This window comes from Danio aesculapii, chromosome 1 (genome assembly GCF_903798145.1).
Source record: "Danio aesculapii chromosome 1, fDanAes4.1, whole genome shotgun sequence".
Taxonomy (NCBI): domain Eukaryota; kingdom Metazoa; phylum Chordata; class Actinopteri; order Cypriniformes; family Danionidae; genus Danio; species Danio aesculapii.
Genome location: NC_079435.1, coordinates 20,807,592 through 20,833,391, shown reverse-complemented (window position 1 = coordinate 20,833,391; position 25,800 = coordinate 20,807,592). Strand labels below are relative to the sequence as shown.

Genomic DNA, 25,800 nt, shown 5'->3' with positions numbered 1-25,800 from the left:
AAAAATTACTTATTATGCAGTCTCTGTCCCCATCTTGTGGTGCAACCGTCTTTGCTCTGCTCAGTATGCCAGGCTAATGGCTGCGGATCTCTGAAATTATAAATATTTCAAATAGGCATTATGTTTCTAAATAAACTGCTTTGTTGCAATCTAAACAACTTCATTCTTGCCTAAAAAAGCCTCAAAAGTACATTATGTTGTCCAACAGTTGCAATATTTGTCAAACTGTAGTGAGTTTATTGATCTGTTGTCACTGTATGAGGGCGGAGTAATACAGAAGGGTGAGGAGGCTGTACGAGTGCTGTTATTGCAGAAGCTCGAATGGCTATTAGCCAATCAGATTCGAGAACCAGACAGAACTGTTTTATATATATATATACATTTATATTATATTATATTATTATATATTTATATTATATATATTTATATATATATATATACAATAGTGCTGTCAAAATTAGTGAGTTAACGGATGCGATAAATTTGAAATATTTGATGCATTAGAAAGTAGTGCAAATTGTACCGATTGATGCTTCTTACGTTCTTGTCGCAGCACCAGTGGCCACAAAATTCGGCACCAAAATGCATATGCTGATTCCGTTATCCTGCTTGTGTTCAGTTATCATAATAAAAGTCAGCCTCATAATTGTATTTTCAAACATGATAGAAGTATTGAGATGAAAGTCTGGGAAACCAAAATGATTTTCCCTATAAGTTTATTTTGATTTTATGCAAAATGTGCAAACAACATCAAACCATGAACAAACAAACTGGCCTTTATATGCTCCTGATTTTTTTATTTTTATTTTTGCTTTAACTACTGGCAATTAATACCACAGCGGAAAATACAGCTGTTAAAAATATTTTAGAGTATGAATCAATGTACAATGTACTTTTGATGTATTTACTTATGCCGAGTTGTTGCAGAGCCTCCATCCCATTCTTGTGCTTTTTAAATAATCTTTCAGATTCTGTTTCTCTTCTTCAACTGCTCTTTCTGCCTCCTGCAGCATATCATTACTCTTTCACCATTATATCTCACTATTTATTCAATTTTGTCTAGCAACTGCATAACCTGTGCTGGATCTTATTTGTCATTGTCAATCAAAAAGCAGCATCCTCCATATTTTCTGACAAATCAATGTACATCTAGATCCAAGGTCCTAAACTTTAAGCTGATTTCTATGAGTGCACAGTGCAATAGTTTTCTTAAGTGAACCTTTCCAATTTAACAACAACAAGAAAGGTATGTGGACCTGGACCAGAATAAGACATAGATAGCTTAATCTCTCTCTCTGTATTTTCTTTGCTTACCCTTGTGTAAAAAATGCAGGGTTCCACACAATTCATTCATGTTGTCCCAACACAAATCAATTAAGTTAACTTAACACTTTTAACAAATTAATGGGGATTAAACATAAAACAAATTAAGTTGTACCAATGAAATCTGAAGAATTGTGCTGATTCAGCTCATTTTAAATAAGTAGTTTGAACAAGCAAAATAAAATATTTTTTTGAGTGCAGGACAATCCGAAGCTCAATTTTTTTTTGTTCTGTTAGACAGCAAAAATCATCTGCACATCTTTTATTAATTCTTTTATTTCAATGTTTTTTATTTTATTTTAATCGATTACATAATATGTTATATTTGTTAAATAAATTCCATTGTAATTGTATAATATCTCTGTTTTTTACCACTTATTAAACTGTTATTTCATGCTTCCTTGTCTGATAGTAAATGTATGAATATAGAATTTTGAAATAAAACTGAATTATGAAAGCTGTGCAATAAACACTAAATCTATTTGCCTTACAAACCAGTGCAATGATGATTATGGTAAAACCTTACAATAGTTTGATAATACCAGTTTGTAATATAAGGCAATGTGGCATTTATTTTATTTTTTTGTAGTGGTACAATACAATCTCAAGTTACAAATGGATGAATTATTATGACTAATTCATAATGTTTCTGTAAGGATTCCACCAGCAACCACAGCCTCAACAGATGCTAATTACCCCATTTACAATTACCTTTACCTGTGTGCACCTCGTGACATGGGCTATAGCAGTGCTACTTTCCACCTTCTTCAGTAAATACATTTTATATTCTGATCTGAAGTCTAGGCTAACTACTGAAAAAGCACCAATCAGTGTTAAAGCTGCTAAATTTATAATATAAAATATTTTGATACAAAACATTAAGCCAAATATTTCGTAAACCCAGTAAAATGGAAAAAAAACTAAACGTATTTTCTATATTTAAAATACATATTTGAAAGATAGGATGCTTGCCATCCCTGACAGTACAAACATATGATGTCACAAGAATTTGATTGAAATTTGCTGCCACAATGTGAACAATGGTCTTCACCATAAAACACACGAAAACAAGTTTATCAAGTCTGCAGGTTTTCGTTTGGAAAAGAAGGCTGAGAAACCTAAGCGCACCTCCCATTTAAACAAAAGTGAAACCCTGCACATAGAAAGCATTTGAATTTCTTTGTGCAAGACATCAGGTAGGTGAGATTCAACATCTACTTTAATACTTCTTCCGTATTAAAACAAGAATAATTTGCTTTATCTTGACGTTAGATACTTGAAAGAAAAAGCTTAACCCAGTGCTTAACTGAAATTACAGACAAGCAGTATAAAATGAGGTAATAAATGGAAAAACATATGAAAGGTTTGGGTAAAAGGGCATAGGGGAGAGCGGGGCAAAAGTAACACTTTTTGGTTCTGGCCAAATAATGAACAAAGTAATAGGGTTAGACAAACTATTTGTTCTTTACCAACAACACACAAGCCTCTCCTCAAAGTATGATCGCCTTACCTATGGTTTCTGTGCACTATTGCCAAAAGTGCCAGGAGTATAAATGTTACTATTTACCCCACTCATGGGGCAAGTTACAACAGACAGAGGGTTAGCTGTAAAAAAGTCTTAAAATGTCAGATTTCACACAATTTATTTAAATTCAGTTTACTTTAAATGGTATATTTCCTCAGTGCCTAACAATTTTTTTATTCTACATAGCACAGTTTATTTATCTATTGGATAAACACATTTGGATTTATTTGTATTATTATCTGGGCGGAGCAGTAGGTAGTAGTGCTGTTGCCTCACAGCAAACAAGTCGTTGGTTCGAGCCTCGGCTGGGTCAGTTGGCATTTCTGTGTGGAGTTTGCATGTTCTCCCCCGTTCACGTGGGTTTCCTCCGGGTGCTCCGGTTTCCCCCATAGTCCAAAGACATGCGGTACAGGTGAATTGGGTAGGCTAAATTGTCCGTAGTGGATGAGTGTGAATGAGTATGTGTGGATGTTTCCCAGAGATGGGTTGCAGCTGGAAGGGCATCCGCTGCGTAAAAACGTGCTTGATAAGTTGGTGGTTCATTCCGCTGTGGCGAGCCCGGATTAATAGAGGGACTAAGCCGAAAAGAAAATGAATGAATGAATAAATGTATTATTATCCATTATTATCTAATGCATTTATTTGAATTATTAGCAATAAATTTTATTTTTTTTCTATTGAAAAACTTTTTTTATTTAAAAAGTTCTCAACATTAATTATTTTGTTGGTTTAATTTGTCCAACAGCATGTGGCTTATTTGTTGTTACAACTAACCACGCTGTGGCGTGTTTTCCTCAAAACTGGCTGGCAGCAGTCACAGTTTTTTTTTACGTCTTTCAAAATAGTTCCATCTTTTAGCCTAGAAGACGAGTCACAACTACATTAGATTTAACGTTCATACTTTCTCAGATTTTTTTAAATAAAAATATATTGACTATAATAAAAAATACTTTTATGCTGCAAAAATGGTTCCTCCTGTGTTTCTCATCCAAATTTCGCCGAACTTTTGAATAATTGGCAGGAAGACGTCTGCCGACACTGGTGAAAATATCTTAAAACTCCGTGTTACATTTTACCCTACGTTACTTTGTGCCCCATGCTCCCCAAACCAACAACACTTTTATTTACAGCTAGCAAAAGTTATATTTAAAAGTATAAACAGTATCAGAACAGTATCTTTTTAAAGTAATTACATAGAAAAATGTTTAACCACTTTATATTTGTCTTTTCTATTTGGCCAAATATTCTAATCTTTCGATGTTATAAAACCCAACAGTTTACAGTTTAAGCGCTGGGATACAAGTGTTGTATTTTGTATTGTGAGAAGAGCTGAAAATATGTAAGGTTGTTTTCAGCTGCATTGCACATTGATTGTACAGTTGCAAACTGAATATCAAAACATGCTCATTGTGTGGAGCTGGAGCTGTGCAATGCACATTCGTTAGGTAAATGGCACCATAAATCTACAGTATTCTGTAAAAGGTATAACTTGTCACAGGTTATCATGTGTTCAAATGACACTATTAGTGCTAGGACGGGGCAATTTTATGTCTGCAGTGACGTTTTTGTTTGTTTTCTGGCCAGGGTTGGAATCCCAGCTAGTAGTCATAGTTTTGTGAACTGTTTAGCAAAATTACTCATTCATCAATTATGGAGGAAACCAAAAATCCCCCAGCTAAACCTGCGACGACCTCAAATTCTTGGGTCTCATCCTCTGTCTATATACTTGTAGTGTTTGGCATAGCTAGTGTCACTGCTGCTATAATGGCGCAGGTATGTATTTGAAAATTGTTGTATTAGTTTAAGTGACTTTAATGAAATGCATACAAATATAGCTTGTACAATTGATAAAATTTGTGTAATCAGCTGTTTGACATTGCATTCATCACTTCTAGATAATTTGGCAACAGCAACACAATCCTCAAAATGAAGCTCCAGCTAATGTTTCGATGGATAAAGGTATGTAAATTCAATTAGTGATCTAAATCCAGTATAGATGTATGTTGCACTATAATGTAAAAATATAGAACATGCAAGTAGTTTAATAATCTTTTTTGATTATGGTGTTTTTCTCTATGAACAGTGCATCTTCCAGGTGAACCACTGCGGATTCTTCTGGTTGGAAAAACAGGTGTGGGAAAGAGTGCAACAGGCAACACCATCCTGGGAAAAAAGTTTTCAAGTCAGAGATTTCATCTTCCTCTGTGACTGGAGAATGTGACAAGTTTAATGCAGAAATAAATCACAGAAAAGTGTCCGTCATTGACTCTCCGGGTCTCTTTGACACCAGCCTAACTAAAGATGAGGTGATCAAAAGAATTAAACTCTGCATTCCTCTCTCAGCTCCTGGTCCACATGTGTTTTTAGTTGTGATAAAGATGGGCAGATTCACCGATGAAGAAGCTGAAGCTGTTAAAATAATACAAGCAGTTTTTGGCGAGGAATCCTCCATATACACCATGGTGGTGTTCACTCATGGGGATCAACTGGAGGACAAAACCATTCACAAATTTGTGCGGGATAGTCCTGAACTGCTCAGCTTCATCAGAACCTGCAATGGCCGATACCACGTGTTCAATAATAAAGAAGAAAATCCAGAGCAGGTCATTCAACTGCTTGAGCAGATTGATAAAATGGTGACTGTAAATGGTGGTCAACACTACACCAGTGAGATGCTGGAGAGGGCAGAAAGAGCGATTGAAGAAGAAAAACAGCGTATCCTGAAGGAGACGGAGGAGCAGAAACTGAAGGAGATCGCAGCTCTGAGGGAACAATTTCAAGATGAGGCCTTTGAAAAAGAAAAGCAAAGGGTGAATGATAAATATGAGCAGGATGCAAGAAGGAAAGCTGAGAGAAATCAATCTGTAGTAGATAAAGTGGTCAGTTTTTTGATGGAAAATTTTGTAATGCCTGTTTTTAATGTAGTGAAACGACTGTTCGGTTAAACAGATGTAATTTAAACCATTACAAATGAAAACATTAATACAAAGCATTATAATCTGCTAAAGTTTTTCAATGTTGAAATCTTTAGATCACAATTTTGGCATATTTGGCACATTAGGCATATTATTATTTTGAGTCCGAATATTAGCATGGTTTCTAAAAACAGGCCTTAATTTAAGAATTAAAATTTTAGCTTTGGATCTTTAGGTGAAATGTGTTGTGTCCATTTCTAAGCATTTCTCTATAAGCCTGATGCCATCATGTTTGAATTACTGACTTTTTTCTCTTTTAGGTTGATTTGTTTGAAGACCTCATTTGTTCCTGCAATTCTCTAGTTTCCATGATTTTATGACGTTGCTTACTATAGTATCATATTGCACATTGCCCTTTTGTTACAGTTATACAATGTTAGTTCAATAAAGTGTGTTTTAAGTGGTTGTCTTTTTTTCCTTTTCACAGTAAGCTTTATATGCATTTTAAAGCGCATCTCTGACATCCTGACACCTACAGTAGTTCTGGAAAAATTGTGGCACACGTAAAAATTCCCGATGTAAGTTCAATTCTTGGATTAACATCTAATTCCTGATGTACTTTGCATGTTATATACTGCGTATATTCATAGAATTGACAGTTTTGTTATATCACAATTTCCATGAGCTAGTATAGTTCATTTTTAAAATTTGTGTAATAGTTTACCAAAAGGTACACTTTTTTTATTACATATATTTTTTTAACTAACAAACTTTGGATTTTTCCTAAATAAGACAATAGCTTTAAACCTTAAGACCTTATTCAATGTGGTTTCAAGCTATTATTTAACCAGGAAAGTATACACAACCACTTCATTTTAAAACACACAGGCAGCTATTTTAATTGTTTAACTAGTAAGACACACCTGCTTAGCTGTTTAAAACATGTTAAGCTTGTTTATTTTGAAGTTGTGTCACAGAAGATGCAGGAGACAGAAGTAGACAATGCAATACAATAATCAATTATGGTAAAAAAAAAAATCCAGTATGCCAGTCCAGGCTCACTAACGCTAATGTAGTGCTGGTTAAACTTGTAGATCAGCATACAGTCTACCCTGAAGCATGAGCAATATGAAGATAATCTGAAATTATTTAGCATCAAGCCTTTTTTGACACATTGCCACTTAGGAAATGTAAGGTTATCACTCATTTCTGATCAGTTTTGAGACTTTAAGCTTTAGTTTTTGCACTCCATACAGTAAGAAAGTCTCTTTCAAACCTGAAAATGACAAAAATTTATTGTAAATGTCATTCATTCATTTTCTTTTCGGCTAAGTCCCTTTATTATTCTGGGGTCGCCACAGCAGAATGAACCGCCAACTTATCCAGCATATGTTTTATGCAGCGGATGCCCTTCCAGCTCATGGAACCCATCTCTGGAAAACATCCATACACACTCATTCACAATCAAACACTACGGACAATTTAGCCAACCCAATTCACCTGTACCGCATGTCTTTGGACTGTGGGGGAAACTACCTACTGCGCCACTGCGTCACCTATTGTAAATGTACAATATCCAAATGCAATTTTTGATATTTTTCGAACAAATCAAGGCAGATAGTTTCTTTCAATTTTAAGTTACTTTATATTTTAAGGTTACAAATTATAAAGGAGTATATATTGGAGGGTCATAAACACATTATGACAATCTGACAGGCCTGCTGTAGTTCATTTAAAATACTGTAAGATGTTTAGAGTTCTAGAAGCCAAAAACTAGTTTATGGACTTTCAAACCATCTTCACTTCTCACCCACACACATTTCTCTTGAGATTTGATCGTTGACCAATAAGCTCATTTTCATGGTATTTGCTTTATAGTATTTAGAGCTAAAATGGACTGTGGAAGGGCTATAACAACAGCATTACATAAACCAGTTACTTACATCAGTAAAGAAGAGTTTTGTGAATTCATTAAAATATATTTTGTGTACTGACATTTTCAACGATTATGGTGTATTATTATTGTTATTAGTTTTGAAAATGTACCACAAGCGTGTGAAAACTGGACTAATAAAAATTTAAAATTACTAATGGCTCAAAATATAGACAATAATGCATGAAAATATAGATGATAATTAATCCTAACATGTTATATCATATTTAAAATAAAAAGCCCAGACGCATAACATTCAGTCTTTTTAATTGATGACATTTTCATAAATAACAACTCAGTGACATTTATTAAAGCTGCTGTTCCCCAGAACTAAGAGTAATCATAAGTGCTTTTCTTTCAGAGAGAAAGAAACTTTCCTAGAAAAAAAAAGAATCTTTACACAGTAACGTGTCAGAAGGACCATCAGTGTCCCGTCGGCTAGAACATCACTTCATCGCTGACACAAAGGAGGCAAGTTTTGAATGTCTGTGCTTCACGATTATATGATCAAATTGTTTTATTATTGTGCATGAATAATTTTGTCAGAATCAATCTTCAAAATCAATCCGATTTTTACCGGCCAATTGTATGCTTTGTTGATTAGCAACACAAAATGTTTACCTTTAGGAACATACAGTAGAGTCCATTCATTTAAAACTATTCAAAAAATAGCTTACTTTGTAAACCAATTTAAGAATTGGTTTAATTCAGATCTAAAATGGCAACTTCACCTCTGATGCCAGCCTGAAGGGACGTTTTAACGCGCTTTAAACAGTTTCTTGCTTATTGTCATGCACTGCTATGTACAGATCACTCTTTTGTACAGTACAGAATCACATGCAGAGTCTTCCTATGCTCGTCTCATTAGCAGATGTACATACACAAGCATGAGGAAATGATCAGACTGTCTGAGATTCTCCGTAAACGAATGCAAAAGTTCATTTTAGACTGAATATGAAGGTAATGTTTCAGACTAAAGCGGATCTGGATTCCTGTGAACATGTAGACTAAGCAGGTTTGTTGATATAGAGTGATATTCGTCTTGAGTAAATGTCAGTGGCACTAGGAAACACTTTGTGCAAGATCCTCTTTTGTTTTGTCTTTTTAAATACAATTCCATATTTTAAATATCACAAAAAGCTTAAACGTGAAGGTAAACGTCCTCTAGCATCACTCACGTGAGAGGAATCTGTTTTGTCTTCTTTCTTTAAAATAACAGCAGCATTGATCTAACGAGAGTACATCTTCCAGACCACTAGGGGGAGATATAAACTCATATACTTTACAAATCTCCTACACATCATTTGTGTAAAACGCAAAATGTGGAAGGTTTCATTAAAAAATGCCTATTAAACAGTACATTTTACAGAATTACAATAAGTTACTGCATACATTGCATCTAAACATGGACGTATCACAAAAAATGTAATAACAAATGTCTGACATCAGTACCCAGTGGCACATAGCCTATCCACTCTCACAGACAAGTGAAGAGCACTTTCAGTCATTCAGAGGAATGCTTGCCTAATAAATAAAACATGAGATAGCCCACGAAAAAGCTTCGACATGCCAGTATTTTCACACAGGTCTCTCTTATAACAAACAGTTTTTTTGTCAAACACAGTGGCTTTGAATCAGTCCTGAAAAAATAAGCACACAATAAAAAGCAGCTTTTTTTGTAGAGTAATGATTTAAGTTATTCTGAATTACAGTACAAAAGAACGGTGATCAAGAACTGGCACTATGGAACCAGCATGCCTTTCATTCTTCACATTCACCCTGCATTCCTGTCTTATACACATGTTTGACGGGATAGTTCACCCCAAAACAAAAAATGCTGGGCTGCAAAATATTGGACAAAACCTCTATTGTGATATTTTATATTATGAAAGAATGTTTAGTTTCTTATAAACAGTAGGATGTGTCATTTTCAGGTATGAGTACACCTTTTGTTTGAGCTAGAAATATACAGGAGTTTCCCGCAGATTTGTGTCATATTTTTTAAATATTTGTCATATCTTTAAAAGCTCAACTTTTTTATTTTGAGTGTTAAACATTGTTTTTAAACCTGTATAAATAAAAAAACAATATCTGTGTTTAAAGTGCTCCATTGTTTAACGAATCGCAATTCAGCCATCTCACTAAACTGTACCACAATGTTGATTTTAATTCAATACATGGTGGACTTCTAAACGCCAATTCAACCTGCACCAACAGATGCTAACCAATGTGGACAATCGCCATATTACAGTACGCCACATCTCAGATACTCTAGAACCCAATAAATGCCTAATGAACAAGTTCAACTGGCACAAATAAGCAACCAATGGCAACACACGCCAACGGGAATAACACACTAATCCAACAAGACCAGACTCTCTGTTTGGTCAGTGTCTGTCAGTGCAATATAAACTGGCCTACGCAGGTTTACAATGACATTTTTGGGGTGAACAATCCCTTTAATTCAATGATTCGACCCACACAGCATCCAGAAAGATATCCATACTGACATCAGAGATGCGACCGGACTGCTCTGCGTTCTGAATATGGTGCAGTTTCTGAGATGTCGCAGTGGTCGTCTTTAAGTTTGGGCCTCTGGTAGAGGTAACCCTGGCTCACAGGATGCAGTGGACGGAGCCAGACCCGTCGCTCCCCGACAGAGCAGTCCCTTCGCTGTGGCTGTGGATGCATTCCCTCCATTAAAGGTCCTGTAGGGTCTTCGTGGAGGCCCACGGCGTGACGGAGGAGCTCCACGCAGGCACAAGGAAGGGAAGCTGAAGCCAGCCAGACAGCAGGCCGGACATGAAATCACATCGTCTTGTTCGGTAGGCGGTAAAGGTTCTGGCGCAGGGCCCCGGTATCCATTCAGTCTTACCCATGCAAATGGACGTCCGGGCCTCAGAACTCCATTATTATTGTCCAAGCGAGGAAGAGGAGGTAATAACGGGGGTCCATTAGAGATGGGTGTAGCCCAACCATTTGACTGCAAGGACGAGGAATAAGAAGATCCGCTGATCAGGCGCTTCCCTGAAACATTTCCTTCAGTCGTGTCAGGTGAGCTACTGCAGTCCATGGGCTCGGTGAGGCTCTGTCCCTCCTTCTCCACCTCTTCATCCTCCTCTTCCTCTTCAACCCGTTCTAAAGACACCATATCTAAGTCCAGAACCAGGCCTGAGTCCTCCACCGCATCTTGTTGTTCTTCCAACTCTTTGTCTTTCGTTTCTTGGCCCAGTTCTTCACTCCGCTCTTCTTCTACCTCTTGGTCTCTAAAGGGTAGCTGTCGTCCAAGTTCAGGGGTGCAGGGCAGGGACCGACACCTTCGAGGTGGTCCTCGGAGCCCCGGGCTCCCGTTCAGCGGTGGAGACGCTGAGGGGTCTGGAGGTGGTGGAAGGGTAAAGGTAAGGGAGATGACAGATTTGCTGGGGGTGTCAAACAGCTTGATTCGACCGCCGTTGAGGTCTTGCCGAAGAGAGAAGGGGTTGACCCTTGCAGGTGTGCCTAGACATGGGGAAGTGGCAGGAGGCAGCATGTCTGACTGGCTGCGGGACAGCCGCTGGTCACAGGGATGGCATGGCGAGCTTCTTCTTCGATACGGGCTGACATCAATGGCAATGGGTTCTAAGGAAATCACAACATGGATTAATTGATTGAAAACTGATTGTACTGAAAAAATCTTTAATGCTGTTGATAAACGTGGCAACTTTTAAACCCAGGCTCATTCTGAGAACGTAGTGCCATGGACGTTTCTGGAGGCCGCGAAATACGTCCCGGGAGGTACGTATTTTCACAGTTTTCGTTTTCGCGAATCCGCGAGAGGCCGCTGTGCACGCTTTTTCCGCGTCTCAAACGTCTATCGCGAGCACCCTCAGAGGCTGCTGTTGAACGACCTGTCTGCCTGGATGACATAATGATTGACCGTGCAACCGGCCAATCGGCTGACCCACCCTCCTCCTTCCCCAAACCAAACCAACGACGATTCACAAAAGCCGTCCAGAAAAAGAAAAGCCCTCGTCTGATTTTTACCATGTTTTCGGATTTTGACCACATTCTCACCCTGTGATGAACTTTTTCATAAAAATGAAACGCAGCCGAACGTACCTCCGGCTACGTATTTCGCGGTCTCCAGAAACGTCCACAGGGGACTACGTTTTCAGAATGAGCCTGTGTTGCAACTTTTTGAGCAATATTGTTGGGCAACCAAATGGGCAACCAGGTGAGACATGGGCAACTAATTAGGTCAATGGATTACAGATACAATATAGTTGCCCATTCTATATACAGTAGGAAAGTGGCCAAGCAACAAAATTGCCTGGCAGCATCGCTCAAAAAGTTTCCCTGTGTCACGATCACCAGCGATCCAACAAACGGAGATCGCTGATAAATCACTCACATTCACATGAACTACAAATCCACCATGTTATGGACTACATATTTAGTCATGCAACACACACACACCTGCTCCAAGTCACCAGTGATTGCAAACACTAACACAGCTGAAGCTGCTCGGACTGATTACATGGACTATTTAAACAGCACAGAAACACGCACTGTTGCTGAGTCTTTTTATCTGTCTACTGTTTGTGACACTACAACTTTCCTTTGTCTTGCTTTGCCTCGTTTATTTGTTTATTCCTGCCTGCTGCCTGCCTCTGACCATCTGACTGCCTATTGACTACGATTTTGGATTGCCTGTATACATCTGTTTGCCTCTGTCTTGACCATTGCTTGCCTGACCATTCTAATAAACCTGCATTTGGTTCCACACCCCTGTTGTCAGCGTTACATCACTATCAGAGAAGAGAGTGAGTGTTTCTGTGCTGTTTAAATAGTCCATGTAATCAGTCCGAGCAGCTTCAGCTGTGTGAGTGTTTGCAATCACTGGTGAACTGGAACAGGTGTGTGTGTGTGTGATGCATGACTGAATATGTAGTCCATAACATGGTAAATTTGTAGTTCACGTAAATGTGAGTGATTTACCAGCGATCTCCGGTTGTTAGATCGCTGGTGATCGTGACACCCTGTGTATCATAAGAATAAGGGTGGTAAAGAAAAAGTGGTAAACAGAGTGCTTACACTTTGCATTTAATGTATTATTATTTAAAGGTTTTTACTATACTACAACGTAGTCTATTGCTATGATGGCTAAGCTGAATTTACAGCAGGCATCACTCCAGCCTTCAATGCCACACGAGCCTTCAGATATTATAAAATGCTGATTTGGTGCTTAAGAATCTTCTCATAAATGCTAAAAAGTGCTGTACTGTATATATATATATATTAGGGAAACTACAACAAAAAAGGGAGGTATAGAGCTAGAGGAATGGCATTTGCTTATATTTGTTACAAATTATTTCATCAGTTGAATGCACCCTTAGTCAAGCAAAGCAGCAATTTCTTTCAACAATTAGCTTATTACTGTTATCTTGAAAGAAGTATAGAAAAACGAAACTTCACAGGAAATACAATAATTCAAACTGACTTTATATTCAGTTAATAATGCTTCATAGATTCTCTCTTGTATTTATTTTGCCTTAGTGTGCATGAGCGAGAGATTTCTCTGAAACACAGTAAGTGTTCTTGATCTGTGATTACAATGTGGTTACCTAAAAAATGTTCGGGTCATTCAATGTAACTGCTTTGTTTAGAGTTATGTTCAGGGGTAGGTTTAGTAATAGTAACTAGTTATTATTACCCATTTTATGTATTAGAATGGAAAGTACATCGTATTTACCTGCAAACCTGGACTGTAAAACAGTGCAACCCAAAAATGTTTTAAAATCTTAACAATCACAAAAGTTTGAATATTTACGTCTTGCTGATAATGATAGTTAAATACTAACATATACTTTCATAAATACTAACTCATTACACTTCAATAATACTTTTAAACTTTAGCCCATGATAGATTTTACTTGTACTTACCCAGGATGACTGGAATTTCACTCTTCACTCGCTCTCTTTCTATCCTCTCGAGCGTCACTACAATTTCAGAAAAGGCAGGACGACTGTCTGCATTCATCTACAACAGAAAAATAATAACAAATATAAAACTGCATCTGAGTGAATGGTTTGAACATTTTTATACAACTGCTCAGTACTTAAATGTCAATTTAATTGTGTCTATGGATATGTAGCTCACATTGCAGCAGTTGACAGCCATCTGAAAAAACGAAGGTGGACAGTCTCCCACCATATGCTCAAATGTGTCCACATCTAGTCCAAAATCCTACAATAAGAAAAGTGATATTTCTTACAGTATGTACCACACTGGACAGACATCTTCAGACTAGACTTGCACCATTGCAGAAATACAACATAAGTTATGTTAGATAAATATAAAATATAAATAATAAACACTTGGTTTGTGCATTTTTTTTTGTTTAAAAGAAACAATAACTGTGTATTTGTATGGGAATATGCAACATGCTACTTCTCCACCAGAGGGAGACAACACATTAAAACAGCAGAAGATTATTTTATTGGATGTAGATCCAATAATTCATTATTTGGCTAATATAAGAACAAGTAGGATGGTAAAATAATGCCAAAGTACATATATTGTGCTACAAATAAAAGTTAAATGTGACCCTGGAGCACAAAATTAGACTTGCATTGCACAGGTATATTTTTGCCAATATTTAAAAATACATTATATGGGTCAAAATTATTTCTTTTTACCAAATGTCATAAGAACATTAAGTTTCACGAAGTTACTTAGCAAATTTCCTTGTGTAATATATCAAACCTCAATTTTTGATTAGTAATGTGCTCTTCATATAGACAACTTTAAATGTGATTCAATGTGATTTATCTGAAGCTAAACATTATCGTATCCTAACAATCCAGACACCAATGGAAACCTATTTATTTAAGACTTCAGATTATGTATTATGCTTAATTTATGGCAAAGAATAAGGCCTTTTCCTGGCTTTTAAAGTGAAATAACTTAACATAAACAAAGGGCGCGGAGAAAAATTTTCATTTTCGATGGAAATTTGAGACAGTATTAGAGGTTTTTGGATCTGAACTCCTCATATATATATATATATATATACACACCCACCGGCCACTTTATTAGGTACACCTGTCCAACTGCTCATTAACGCAATTTTCTAATCAGCCAATCACAAGGCAGCAACTCAGTGCATTTAGGCATGTAAACATGGTCAAGACGATCTGCTGCAGTTCAAACTAATCAGAATGGGGAAGAAAGGTGATTTAAGTGACTTTGAACGTGGCATGGTTGTTGGTGCCAGAAAGGCTGATCTGAGTATTTCATAAACTGCTGATCTACTGGGATTTTTCCGCACAACCATCTCTACTGTGTTTGGTCTGAAAAAGAGAAAATATCCAGTGAGCGGCAGTTCTGTGGGCTTGTTGTTGCCAGATGTCAAAGGAGAATGGTCAGACTGGTTTCAGCTGATATTAAGGCAGAAGAGCATCTCTGAATGCACAACACATCCAACCTTGAGGCGGATGGTCTACAGCAGCAGAAGATCATACAGGTAAGAACCAGAAACTGAGGCTACAAATCACACAGGCTCACCAAAATTTGACAACAGAAGATTGGAAAAACGTTGCCTGGTCTGTTAAGTCACGATTTCTGCTGCAACATTCAGATGGTAGGGTCAGAATTTGGCGTCAACAACATAAAAACATTGATCCATCCTGTGTATCAACGGTTCAGGCCCGTGGTGGTGGTGTAATGGTGTGGGGGATATTATCTTGGCACACTTTGGACCCATTAGTACCAATTGAACATCGTGTCAATGCCACTGCCTACCTGAGTATTGTTGCTGACCATGTCTATCCCTTTATGACCAGTGTACCCATTTTCTGATGGCTACTTTCAGCCGGAAAACGTGGCATGTCATAAAGTGTGAATAATCTCAGACTGGTTTCTTGAACATGATAATGAGTTCCACGTACTCAAATGGTCTCCACAGTCACCAGATCTCAATCGAACAGAGCACCTTTGGGATGTGGTGGGATAGGAGATTCGCATCGTGGATGTGCAGCTGACAAATCTGCAGCAACTGCGTGATGCTATGATGTCAATATGGACCAAAATCTCTTGAGTAAAATTTCCAGTACCTTGTTGAATCTATGCCACGAAGGATTAAAGCAGTTCTGAGGGCAAAAGGGGGTCCAACTTGGTACTAGTAAGGTGTACCTAATAAAGTGGCTGGTGAGAGTATATGTATACTAATGACTCGTTTTGTTACATTTTTTATCTTTAATGTAATTTTAGACTATAAACATTTCACAATAAACAACAGACTTTCAGCATCAAGTGAACGCATTAGTTACGAAGTAGCCTATGCATAGCTGTATACCCTATGGTACTGTACACTGACATAAACCTCTCAAAATATAACTACACCTCACAATGACACGTACTAAAAGATCTCTGCTTGAGAGCTTTACATGTTATCCTATGCATTTCCAGCCTGCAAGCCATATGTTCAATTCCCCTGGTCTAAGGATAGCCCTAGATTAAATTTAGCTTTAAAATAACATTTCAAAGAAAATCTTATTTTCCTGACTCGAGGCTTGTATATCTGGTAAAGCAGTGCTTGATTCTAAGCCTGATTCTGTGCTTCATGTTCTGCTGTACAGTTGTATGTACCTCTGTTCGTGGGAGGATATCTGGGTCAGCCTCAATTCGAGCAATAATCTCACAAAGGATTATTCCATATGCAAAGACATCCACCTATGATATGAAACAGCGTAAATAAAGTGACACAAGCACACAAGCAAGAGTGTAATGCTGAGTTTTTGAAGAAAGAATACCTTCTCATTGTACAGCTCTCCTCTTAACATTTCTGGAGCCATCCAGTAGGGGGAACCCACAACGGCTAAAGGTTGCTTTTCAACCCCATCACTGTAGACAAGTAAGAAATTTCAAACACCTCTGTTCAATACATTTTTTTATCTATATTTGGAAAGGTATTGTGAATGCAGTCTCGGAAAAATGATAGTGATGATAATTCTGACATAATTGAATTGCCCTACACTTTTACCAAACCTGTAAGAAGACATTTTTAAAGAGTGCTGGAAATCTTCGAAGCTTGAAACATATGGAAATCAGATTGCTTTTAGTATGACTAAATATCACAAGTACAGTCCACATCATCCACAACACGAATAAAGAGATTAAAAATTAATAAATGAAATTAAGACAAGAATTTATTGAACTCTGCTGCCAGGATTTATTTTTGGCACCGCACTTGACTAGTTAAGGACTTGGTCTTGACTTGGACTCGACAAAGTTGGACTTGACCCCAACACTCAAAATATCTTTTATTGTAAAACATAAAAATTAAATAGAAGTAAACACATTAAAGAAATAATACAGTTTTTTGAAAATTGGCTAATTTTACAAGACCACTAGAGTTTTGTTGTTGTGAAATCCATTCAGTTGATCTCTGGGTCTGGCGGAAGCAGTTTTATGTTAGCTTACCATAAATTATTGAATCAGATTAGACCATTAGCATTCACCCAAAAAAAAAAAAAAAATACATTTGATGTATATGATGTACTACATGACGTAACAACAGAAGAGTCTAGCTTTAAATAGGACAATTATCAAAACTCTAATGCTAATAGCCAATGCTAATAGTCAATCAGATTCAATGATTTATGCTAAGCTAAGCTAAAAGTGCTCCTGCTAGATCAGCTGAATGGATTCAAAAATTATAAAACTCAACTGCTTAACCCTAGAAGAATTGTAAAATGAGTCTATTACTAGGGTCAGACAGAATCTGCTGACATTTTTTGCTATTTCTGCGAAGAATTTTGTAAAAAAATCTGGGATTTATGCGGAATGATTTTGGAAGTTTTTATCACTAAAAACCTAATATATTAAATAAAAAATAAGATATTTTTTACTTTTAATGTTTACAATTCAAATCCAATTTGATTCAATTAGCAAACAAAGCAAATCTCTTATATAATATCTCTACTAAAAGATATATTACTTCACTACTAATATTACTTCACAAACTGTGTTGTAAATAAATCATATGAACATTTTTATAAGATAAGTGGGGTTTATTTCAACATAACAAGTTATTAAATGACAAAATTAAAATGGTCAAAATGGCTGCCTCAGTTTCTCTAGTGTTAAGATTTGGAAGGTTTGAGTGTGTCAGAAAAGCTGTATAATTTCTATGAAAGATAAGAGACACACTGACCTGTAATCAGGGATTTTTTCTGCCAGCCCAAAGTCCCCAACCACAGCTGTAAAAGCACCATTGTCACAACGCACCAGACAATTCTGTAAAAGAGCGTAACAGCGTATATTTTAATATTCTGTTCAGTCTCATCCTCTCCTCATCTTAACCTTTTTTTTGTCCTTCATCTCTATGTAGAACGAACAAAGTCAGTAAACATAGATGCTCTAACAATTGTGTCTGTACCTTTGATGTAAGATCTCGGTGGAAAATGCCCTTGCTGTGAAGATACTGCAATCCTCTAGCAATGTCCAGGGACAGACCGATCCTCACAGTCCATGACAGATATATGTCACTATCCAGCAGCTGCTCCAGGTTGCCACCATTTATGTACTGCAATGTAGTAACATTATAGTTATTATATCATAAACAAGGTAGTCTTTTAACTCCTGTAGTGTGAATGTCTGCACAATGTCCTACCTCTGTAAGAGCATGAAGCTGTCCTTCATGAACACATACCCCCAAAAACCTGAGAAAGACATAAAGGTGAGTACTGAACCATAACATTTTTGTGAAGAAGCATTTTTTATATTTGGACACTTAAAATTTGATATATTTATTCAAATGGCCATTGTATTAGGTGCAACTGTTAAACTGATTGTTAAAGAGATAGGTCATCAAAAATGTAAAATAATTTAGTCATCCTCCACTTGTTCCAAACCTGTTTGATTTTCTTTTTTCTGTTGAAAACAATGGAAAATAAACTGAAGAACATTGGAAAAATGCTCTTCATTCTAAAAAAATCTAACGATTTACATAGTATTTTTGTTTCTACTGTGTAGGTCATTGGCTGCTTTTTCCAACATTCTCCAGAATATCTTGTTTTGTGTTGAACTGAAATTTATAAACATCTAGAACCACTTGAGCGTTACGAATTGGTAAAGAAATTTTCATTTTTGGCTGTACTATCCCTTTAATATAAGTAATCAGCCAATCACATGGCAGTAAATCATTGCATTTTGGCATGTAAATGGAAAATGGGCACTCTGGTTTGAGCTGTTAGAAAGGCAACAGTAACTCAAATAACCACTCATTACAATCGAGGTCTTCGGAAACAAACAAAACCTTGAAGAAGGTGAGCACCAACAGCAGAAGATTAAACCACTGAGCAAACCAATGAGGATAAAACTCAAGCAGGCTCTCTAAAATAGAATAAGTTGGATGAGTCTCGATTTCTGCTTCTATATTCAGATGGTAGGGTCAGAACAACATGAAAGCCTGGATCCATCCTGGCTTGTAAACACATTTCAGGTTGTTGGTTTGTTTAAGCAAGGTTTAAACACCACAGGCTACCTGAGTATTGTTGCTGACCATATTCATCCCTTTTTGACCACAGTATACATATCTTGTGATTGCCAAGGTCCAATAATCAATATTTCTTGAAGGTGACCATGAGTTCACTCTACGCATGTGGCCTCCACAGTTACCTGACCTCAATCCAATAGAGCATCTTAAGGATGTGGAGGAAAGAGAGATTCACATCATGAACGTGCAACCGACCATTGTAAGTTTACAATCTGCTACGGAATCTCTGAGAAACCTTTTCAGCACCGTGTTGACTCTATGCCTTGAAAATGAAGGCATTTGTGTAGGCAATAAGGGAGTCTAACTTAGGTGCCATTTATACTAGTGCAACAAAAAATTATCTCCATCCACACTATATCTAAAATGCATGATACATGACCATGCATTCTCACTGGGTATGTGAATATTTTGCCAGGATCCATTCTTGCAATGTACTGCTTGTGTAATGGTCTATACTGAAAATGAACAACACCTTGGTACAAACACGAGTCCTATCAAATACCTATGACCAATACATTTTGTTTTATACCTCAATCTCATTCTGTTCACATTCAACTCAAAAATCACATAAAAATCACATAAAACTCAAGTAAAATGTATATCATAGGTTCCAGGAGATATGTAATGATGCCACTCAGTAGAAATAACATGGGTAACACTTTATTTTGATGGTCCATTTGAGTATTAGTAGACTGTCTGCTTAAAATCTGTTGATAGTGCTCCTTCAACGGACATTTAACTGACTATAAGAAACTGTGCAAGTACATGTCAACTTACACTAACCCTAAACCGAACCCTAACAATCTACTTATAATCTAACGAGAATAAGTTGGCATGTAGCTGCAATGTAACTTAAATTCAACAGACGGACCATCAAAATAAAGTGTGACCATAACATGCATACAGGGGGAATTACTCCCAGTTTTATGTCACACCTGAGGATGTTGGGGTGGCAGAGTCGGTTCATGAGTTGCACCTCTCTCAGCATATTGGCTTTGTTACTGGCCAGTGTGTTCATCTTCAGAGCCATCACCTGCCCTGTGATCCTGTGCTGCACCTGCCGAATACAAACACACACACACACACACACACACACACTAATTCAGTGAAACTACTAAAAATAACTCATTGTCTCTTTCATTTATAAGAAACTTGTTACATGTTACTGAACTTTAATACACAACGTAATAATGTCCTTTTCATTAAACTTTCGGCCCTCAACAATAGAATAATAAGCTAATAAAATAATGTTTAGCATTGAACACTATGCATTACACTTTTTACATTACATTGTTTTTAATAGATTAAAGGAAAATTAAAAATCTGTTGAAATAAAGAAAATCCATTATATCATTTTTTCGCTATTCAGGAGCCATGTGCCACCCTCTGAGAGGTATAAGCTGCTGCTCTCTGTCTTGATAGTGAGTAGGGCTGAAAAATATATCATTTTAGCATTGATATCGCAAATTTGTGAATGCACAATATTCACTTTGCAGGATCTGTAATGTGGAGTCAGGATTATAGTTGACCAGGTTCATTTGCGGAGTCATAACAGTTAATTAGCTGTGTGTTTTTTAAGGCCTATGACTGTTTAAGCATTTTAAATTAGTTTAAAGCATTTGGGCACAAGGAATTATTGCATTTTGTAGCCATGCAAGCTATTTGTAGCATTTTAACAAAAATGTATTTTATTTAATAAAGTATATAATGAAGACTATTCAACGTTATTATTAAACGTACTATATGGCCGTTAGAAAAGTACATCCCTTACAGTATGAATGTGAGTAGTATGACTGGAACTCTCGGACGTACTACATCTGCCATTTTGTTATCATCACGTGACCTACCCACGTCTGTTGCGTCAATTCTCTCGCGGTGCATCATAGGATAGCGCAGCGTACATCGGATGCGCACTTCAGAATGGTAAAGTCTAGATCAGATATGCGGCCGGCCAGAAGTGCAATATGCACACTGTATAACAATAATTAATATTTTTACAGCACTTTGACGGTTGGGGTGGGGGTAGGCATTAAAAAATACAATTTATTGGGTAATTTAATAGATAGCATAAATAATACTCTGTACAATTACTGTTTGTACAGTACTGTGATGGATAGGTTTAGTGTTGGGGTGGGGGTAGACGTTAATAAAACACAATAACTGCGAAATTTAATAAATAATATAAATAATTCTCGCTAACTTCCAGGCCGCATCCATATCCGATCTAGCAACAACCCTTCAGAATCTCGCCGGAAGTAGTAGGACATCCGGGAACTTCTCGCATGGAAGTATGCGATTTCAGATGCAGCCAAAGTCTCTGAAAACGTCTTGTAGTGGCATTTTTTCTTTAAATCTTTTTTTATGTAACAACATTATGGCACTTAAAATATATGATGACATTTATAGTTACAATATATTTATTTATTAAACAAATTATGTGCAAAATGCATAACTGCAATCTTAACAGCTGCTCAGCACATTATCAGTAGTGCTTGATGGCTCAGTAATGTATATCATCTGCTCTCATTCAAGATCAAATCTATGTACATCTGCACAAGAGTATCTAAAGCTTTTCTGGGTTTATATGACAGAATTACTCAGAAAGATGCATTAGATGATTTGGCATTAAAACAGAAGAAAAGCTGCTGGGATTTGTGCATACAATAATGAAAATAGTTGCATTAGTGACTTAAGTTTAAATTAAATATGTTTTTGCTGGCGTTTGTATGAGAGAGAGAGAGAGAGAGAGAGAGAGAGAGAGAGAGAGAGAGAGAGAGAGAGAGAGAGAGAGATCCAGTACAGTATGCTGAGTATTAATAGCTATTAGGTACTAATAGGCTTTCTGGATTTCCCGTCATCCCACCTTACCAGCTTGAATCCAGGACATCACAACAACATACAAAACCTCACCCGTGCTTCACCCACTACCACACATCCATCACACCATGTACACCAGACCTCATCTAAGTATAATTCAGATACCTGACTGACTTTGACCTATATTTGTGAACCACATGTCAACAATGCATTCCTATGTCATACTTTCAAACATTCACTTGTCCTTCATAGTCATAGTCTAGACACAGTCCCTCTGACATCACTTTGTTTTAAATAAATCATAATAAATGTAGACTTCTTAAAAGAAAGAAACTGGAGAAAGAAACTCACTGGAGTTTTCAAGAAATGCTGATTTCACAAATGTTACATGCACAGCTTTCTGACGAAACTTGTAGTTGTCTGCTGTGAGGAAAAAACATCCTAAAATCTGTGCCATGACAGCTTTGTTTCGCTTTATTTATACCAAATAATTAATACTATACTATACTATAAATATATAAATAGTATTATAGTAAAATAATTAATTTATACTTAATAATTAAGTTATTAAGGTTTTATTAAGTTAAATATTCTACAAAAAATATAGGTAATACAGATTTGGATGATCACTACATACAGAATAATGTCTTTATATCATAATATAACCATCAGCATCATAAAGTAAAATAACAGCTGAGATCTTGTTTTTTAATTATTTGCTTAAAAAGAAAATGAAACCGAGATTGCAATTCTTGAAAGAGGCAAAAACCCTAAAAAAAGAAGGAACAGATTTTTCTGACTTGCACCACATACTCCTCTGACTTGCGCAGACAGATTAGCGCAGGTTGGTAATCTGATTATGCTGTCGAGTAGAACCAACCTGTCTTATCATTAATCACAGACACTGCGGCTCTTAAGTTGGACACGTACTGTATGGCACTGTTCTGTCATATACAATACAAGATTATTGAGATGCAGGGATAACTAAAGCTATTACACACTCTTGAGGCTTAAGATTTGTGTTTATTTTTCAAGTACACAAGCATTTTAATTTCTGTGTGCTTACAAGTTTATATTATTATGAACATTGTGCAGATTTTTGATCCATTTATTTGCTTGTGGTACTATTTTAAAACACAAGACTTGAATAAAGATGTTATAATAATAATCTTCTTCACAATCTTAGAAAACACCCTTTACTTGATTTAAGTATCTTTTAAAAAAAAAAGAAAGTCACGTTTTCTTACTATTTATTACTACTTTATTATTATTTTATATTTACTTGTTTATTAATGCTGTTGTTGTTATTATTATTTTCCTTTTTTCCCTTTTGTTTGGGAATGGGGTGGTGGGAGAGAAATTGAGATGTAAAATGTTTGCTTTGCTTACATGATTGTTATATATTGCGTAACCAGTGGTAATATACAAACTGATAAAATTATAAGTATATTGTTATAAGTATAAAAGTGTTTATAAGTATAAAAGTGTTTTAGGTATTATGAAATATTATATTTTTGTTAATAATAACAAAACTGCAAAAAATGCTAAGTTCCATATAATCTCTTCATGTCATCCCAATGCAAATCAATTAAGTTGACTTAATGATTTTTACAATTTTAAGTTGACTGAAGACAAAACAATAAAGCTGTCTTCCCAAAAAACTCAGGAGTTGTGTTGTTTCTGCTTATTTTAAATAAGTAGTTGGAACAAGCAGCAAAAAAATGCTTTTCTGAGTGGATAACAATAACAATTAAGGGACATATTACCAGAAAGGTACATTTTCACTTATAAAAAATGTGACCAGGCCTGACCTTCAAGCTTGTCGTCCTCAAAAAATCATACAAAAACAAACATAAGATCATAGAATTCAATAATAGAACGCATCCTTGATCACTGTCAGCTTCTTCTCCATCAATTCCAAGCTATTTTGTTAAATTTAATCTAAATGTTACAAGACTGACAAAAACATGGGGACGATTGTAAATTTATTTGTTTTCTATACGTTTGTAGAATTTATTCATAATTTCATGCTTTTAATCAATTGATGTGTGTGATAACAACTTAAACTTTGCTATTTCTGAAGTATTTTTCCCCTAAACTATTACTAAATAACCGTTTTAGCATAACTGTTTACATTACAGCTGTTTATATTACAGCTGTGGGTTCAACTTAGCTGAGGACATGGACAATAACAGTTTGTACAGTGTAGTGTTTTTAATAAGGAATAAAAATCTAAAAAAAAACAAATGAATGAGATATTCCTTTACAGAAATCAACCATCCGTCCATTTTAGTAAGTCTTGGGATGAAATTATTTACTGCATTTATTTTATTTCAGGGACAGATAATGTACGTTTCTGGTAGAATGTCCCATAAACAACAATAATAATAATTAGTATTCTTAATTTCTGTATTAAAAAGAGGAAAGTTTACCTTGAACACTTCTGAGAAGAACCCGGATCCGATTTTTTCACAGAAAAAATCGTCAATCCGTGCCAGGCTGGACACGGCACTGCGCAGAGCCCGGTACGAGGAAGGCCGAATCCGGTTAGGCCCGTAAAGGGCATGCAAAGGGGGTTCACATGGTTCTTGGTTCTCATCTTGATCCATTATGATGGACAGGCTGAAAGCGGGTCCCTTTAACGCAACCAAGTCCAAATATCCATATTAAATGGGATATGCACTACAAAATAATCACGGCCCAATCACTAGCAAAAACTCGTGCAATAATACTGTTAACCACATAAAATTAGCCGATTAAATATTCCCCGAAAAAGCAAGACGAATTCCAGTGATGAGAAGTGCGCTCGGGCTTTCCCGAGAGATGCGAATGCCATGTTTCATATTCCGGCCGGTCCCTGAATCAGGTTGCTGCCGGTGCAGATAAGCAGATCTGTCCCCTCCAGTAGGTTATCTGACGATAGATTCACTCTCATTCGAGCAAACAACCTGTAATAAAGGATGAATACTGTTTAAAATAAGCACTGTAATTATTCCTGTATGAATGAGCTTATATAAATGGCGACAGCATGACCAAGTGAAATGATGCCAGAGACAGCAGCACTCACCGTTAACATGACAAATCTTAAGCAAGCGCTTAAATAAATATGAAAAGTAGCTAAATCATGCAAGAAATGCGGTGTGTGTGTATATATATATATGTGTGTTTGTGTGTCCGCACCATCTGTCAAGCCTGGCTACAGACGGATCCATTGCGGATTGCTGCTGAAATGGCATGACCGCTGTGAGGGCTTTTCCTCCGAGCGCAGTTTATATCTCACCGCTATCGATTTATAAGCATCTGCATTTTGCAGACTTATCCGATCATTGTTTTCTATTAGACATGCTATATTTGTATAAAAAGCATCGTTGAGTATACATGCAAATTCAACCGGGAGAAGCATGCACGTAGCCGGGCCCATGCGGCTGCCCCGGAATATGGCACTCTACCTGATTTTGGTGAGGTCGACGAAAATATGTTCTTATTTGGGTGTCAACGTTGCATTGAGCAGATCTTCACTGTTTTGTCAACAACGTATCGTTCGCAAGCTGTCACTGTCCGTCTCGGCCATGGAGTAACGCGTATGCCGCTTGTAAATTTGACTGTTCATTGGTGAAGAATAGGGGCTGGTCTTGGCAAGGCTGGACATTGCGCGTCGAGCATGCGCAGAAAAGGTTCCAACGTGTGCCAGTGTGATTCTGCATTATTGAAGCACTTTCAGAAGAACGAAAGCAATGTGGCGCCGCA

At 36.7% G+C, this 25,800-nt stretch overlaps 2 protein-coding genes across 2 annotated transcripts; one reads left to right on the top strand and one right to left on the bottom strand.

Moving 5' to 3' along the window:
• Positions 1 to 4,947: 4,947 nt before the first annotated feature.
• On the top strand, positions 4,948 to 5,871 carry LOC130228765 (GTPase IMAP family member 9-like). The gene has a single exon (XM_056457205.1). It carries the CDS (start codon positions 5,227 to 5,229, stop codon positions 5,791 to 5,793), a length of 567 nt encoding a protein of 188 aa, XP_056313180.1. The 5' UTR covers positions 4,948 to 5,226; the 3' UTR covers positions 5,794 to 5,871.
• A 2,399-nt stretch (positions 5,872 to 8,270) lies between these two features.
• On the bottom strand, positions 8,271 to 25,670 carry tesk1a (testis associated actin remodelling kinase 1a). The gene is made up of 11 exons (XM_056457126.1): positions 25,503 to 25,670; positions 24,486 to 25,001; positions 20,172 to 20,293; positions 18,352 to 18,400; positions 18,118 to 18,264; positions 17,893 to 17,975; positions 16,490 to 16,580; positions 16,326 to 16,409; positions 13,836 to 13,922; positions 13,619 to 13,715; positions 8,271 to 11,314 (listed from the first exon to the last, which is right to left on the bottom strand). The coding sequence occupies exons 2-11, from the start codon at positions 24,660 to 24,662 to the stop codon at positions 10,278 to 10,280; spliced, it is 1,974 nt and encodes a 657-aa protein (XP_056313101.1). The 5' UTR covers positions 24,663 to 25,001; positions 25,503 to 25,670; the 3' UTR covers positions 8,271 to 10,277.
• Between the last annotated feature and the right edge of the window lie 130 nt (positions 25,671 to 25,800).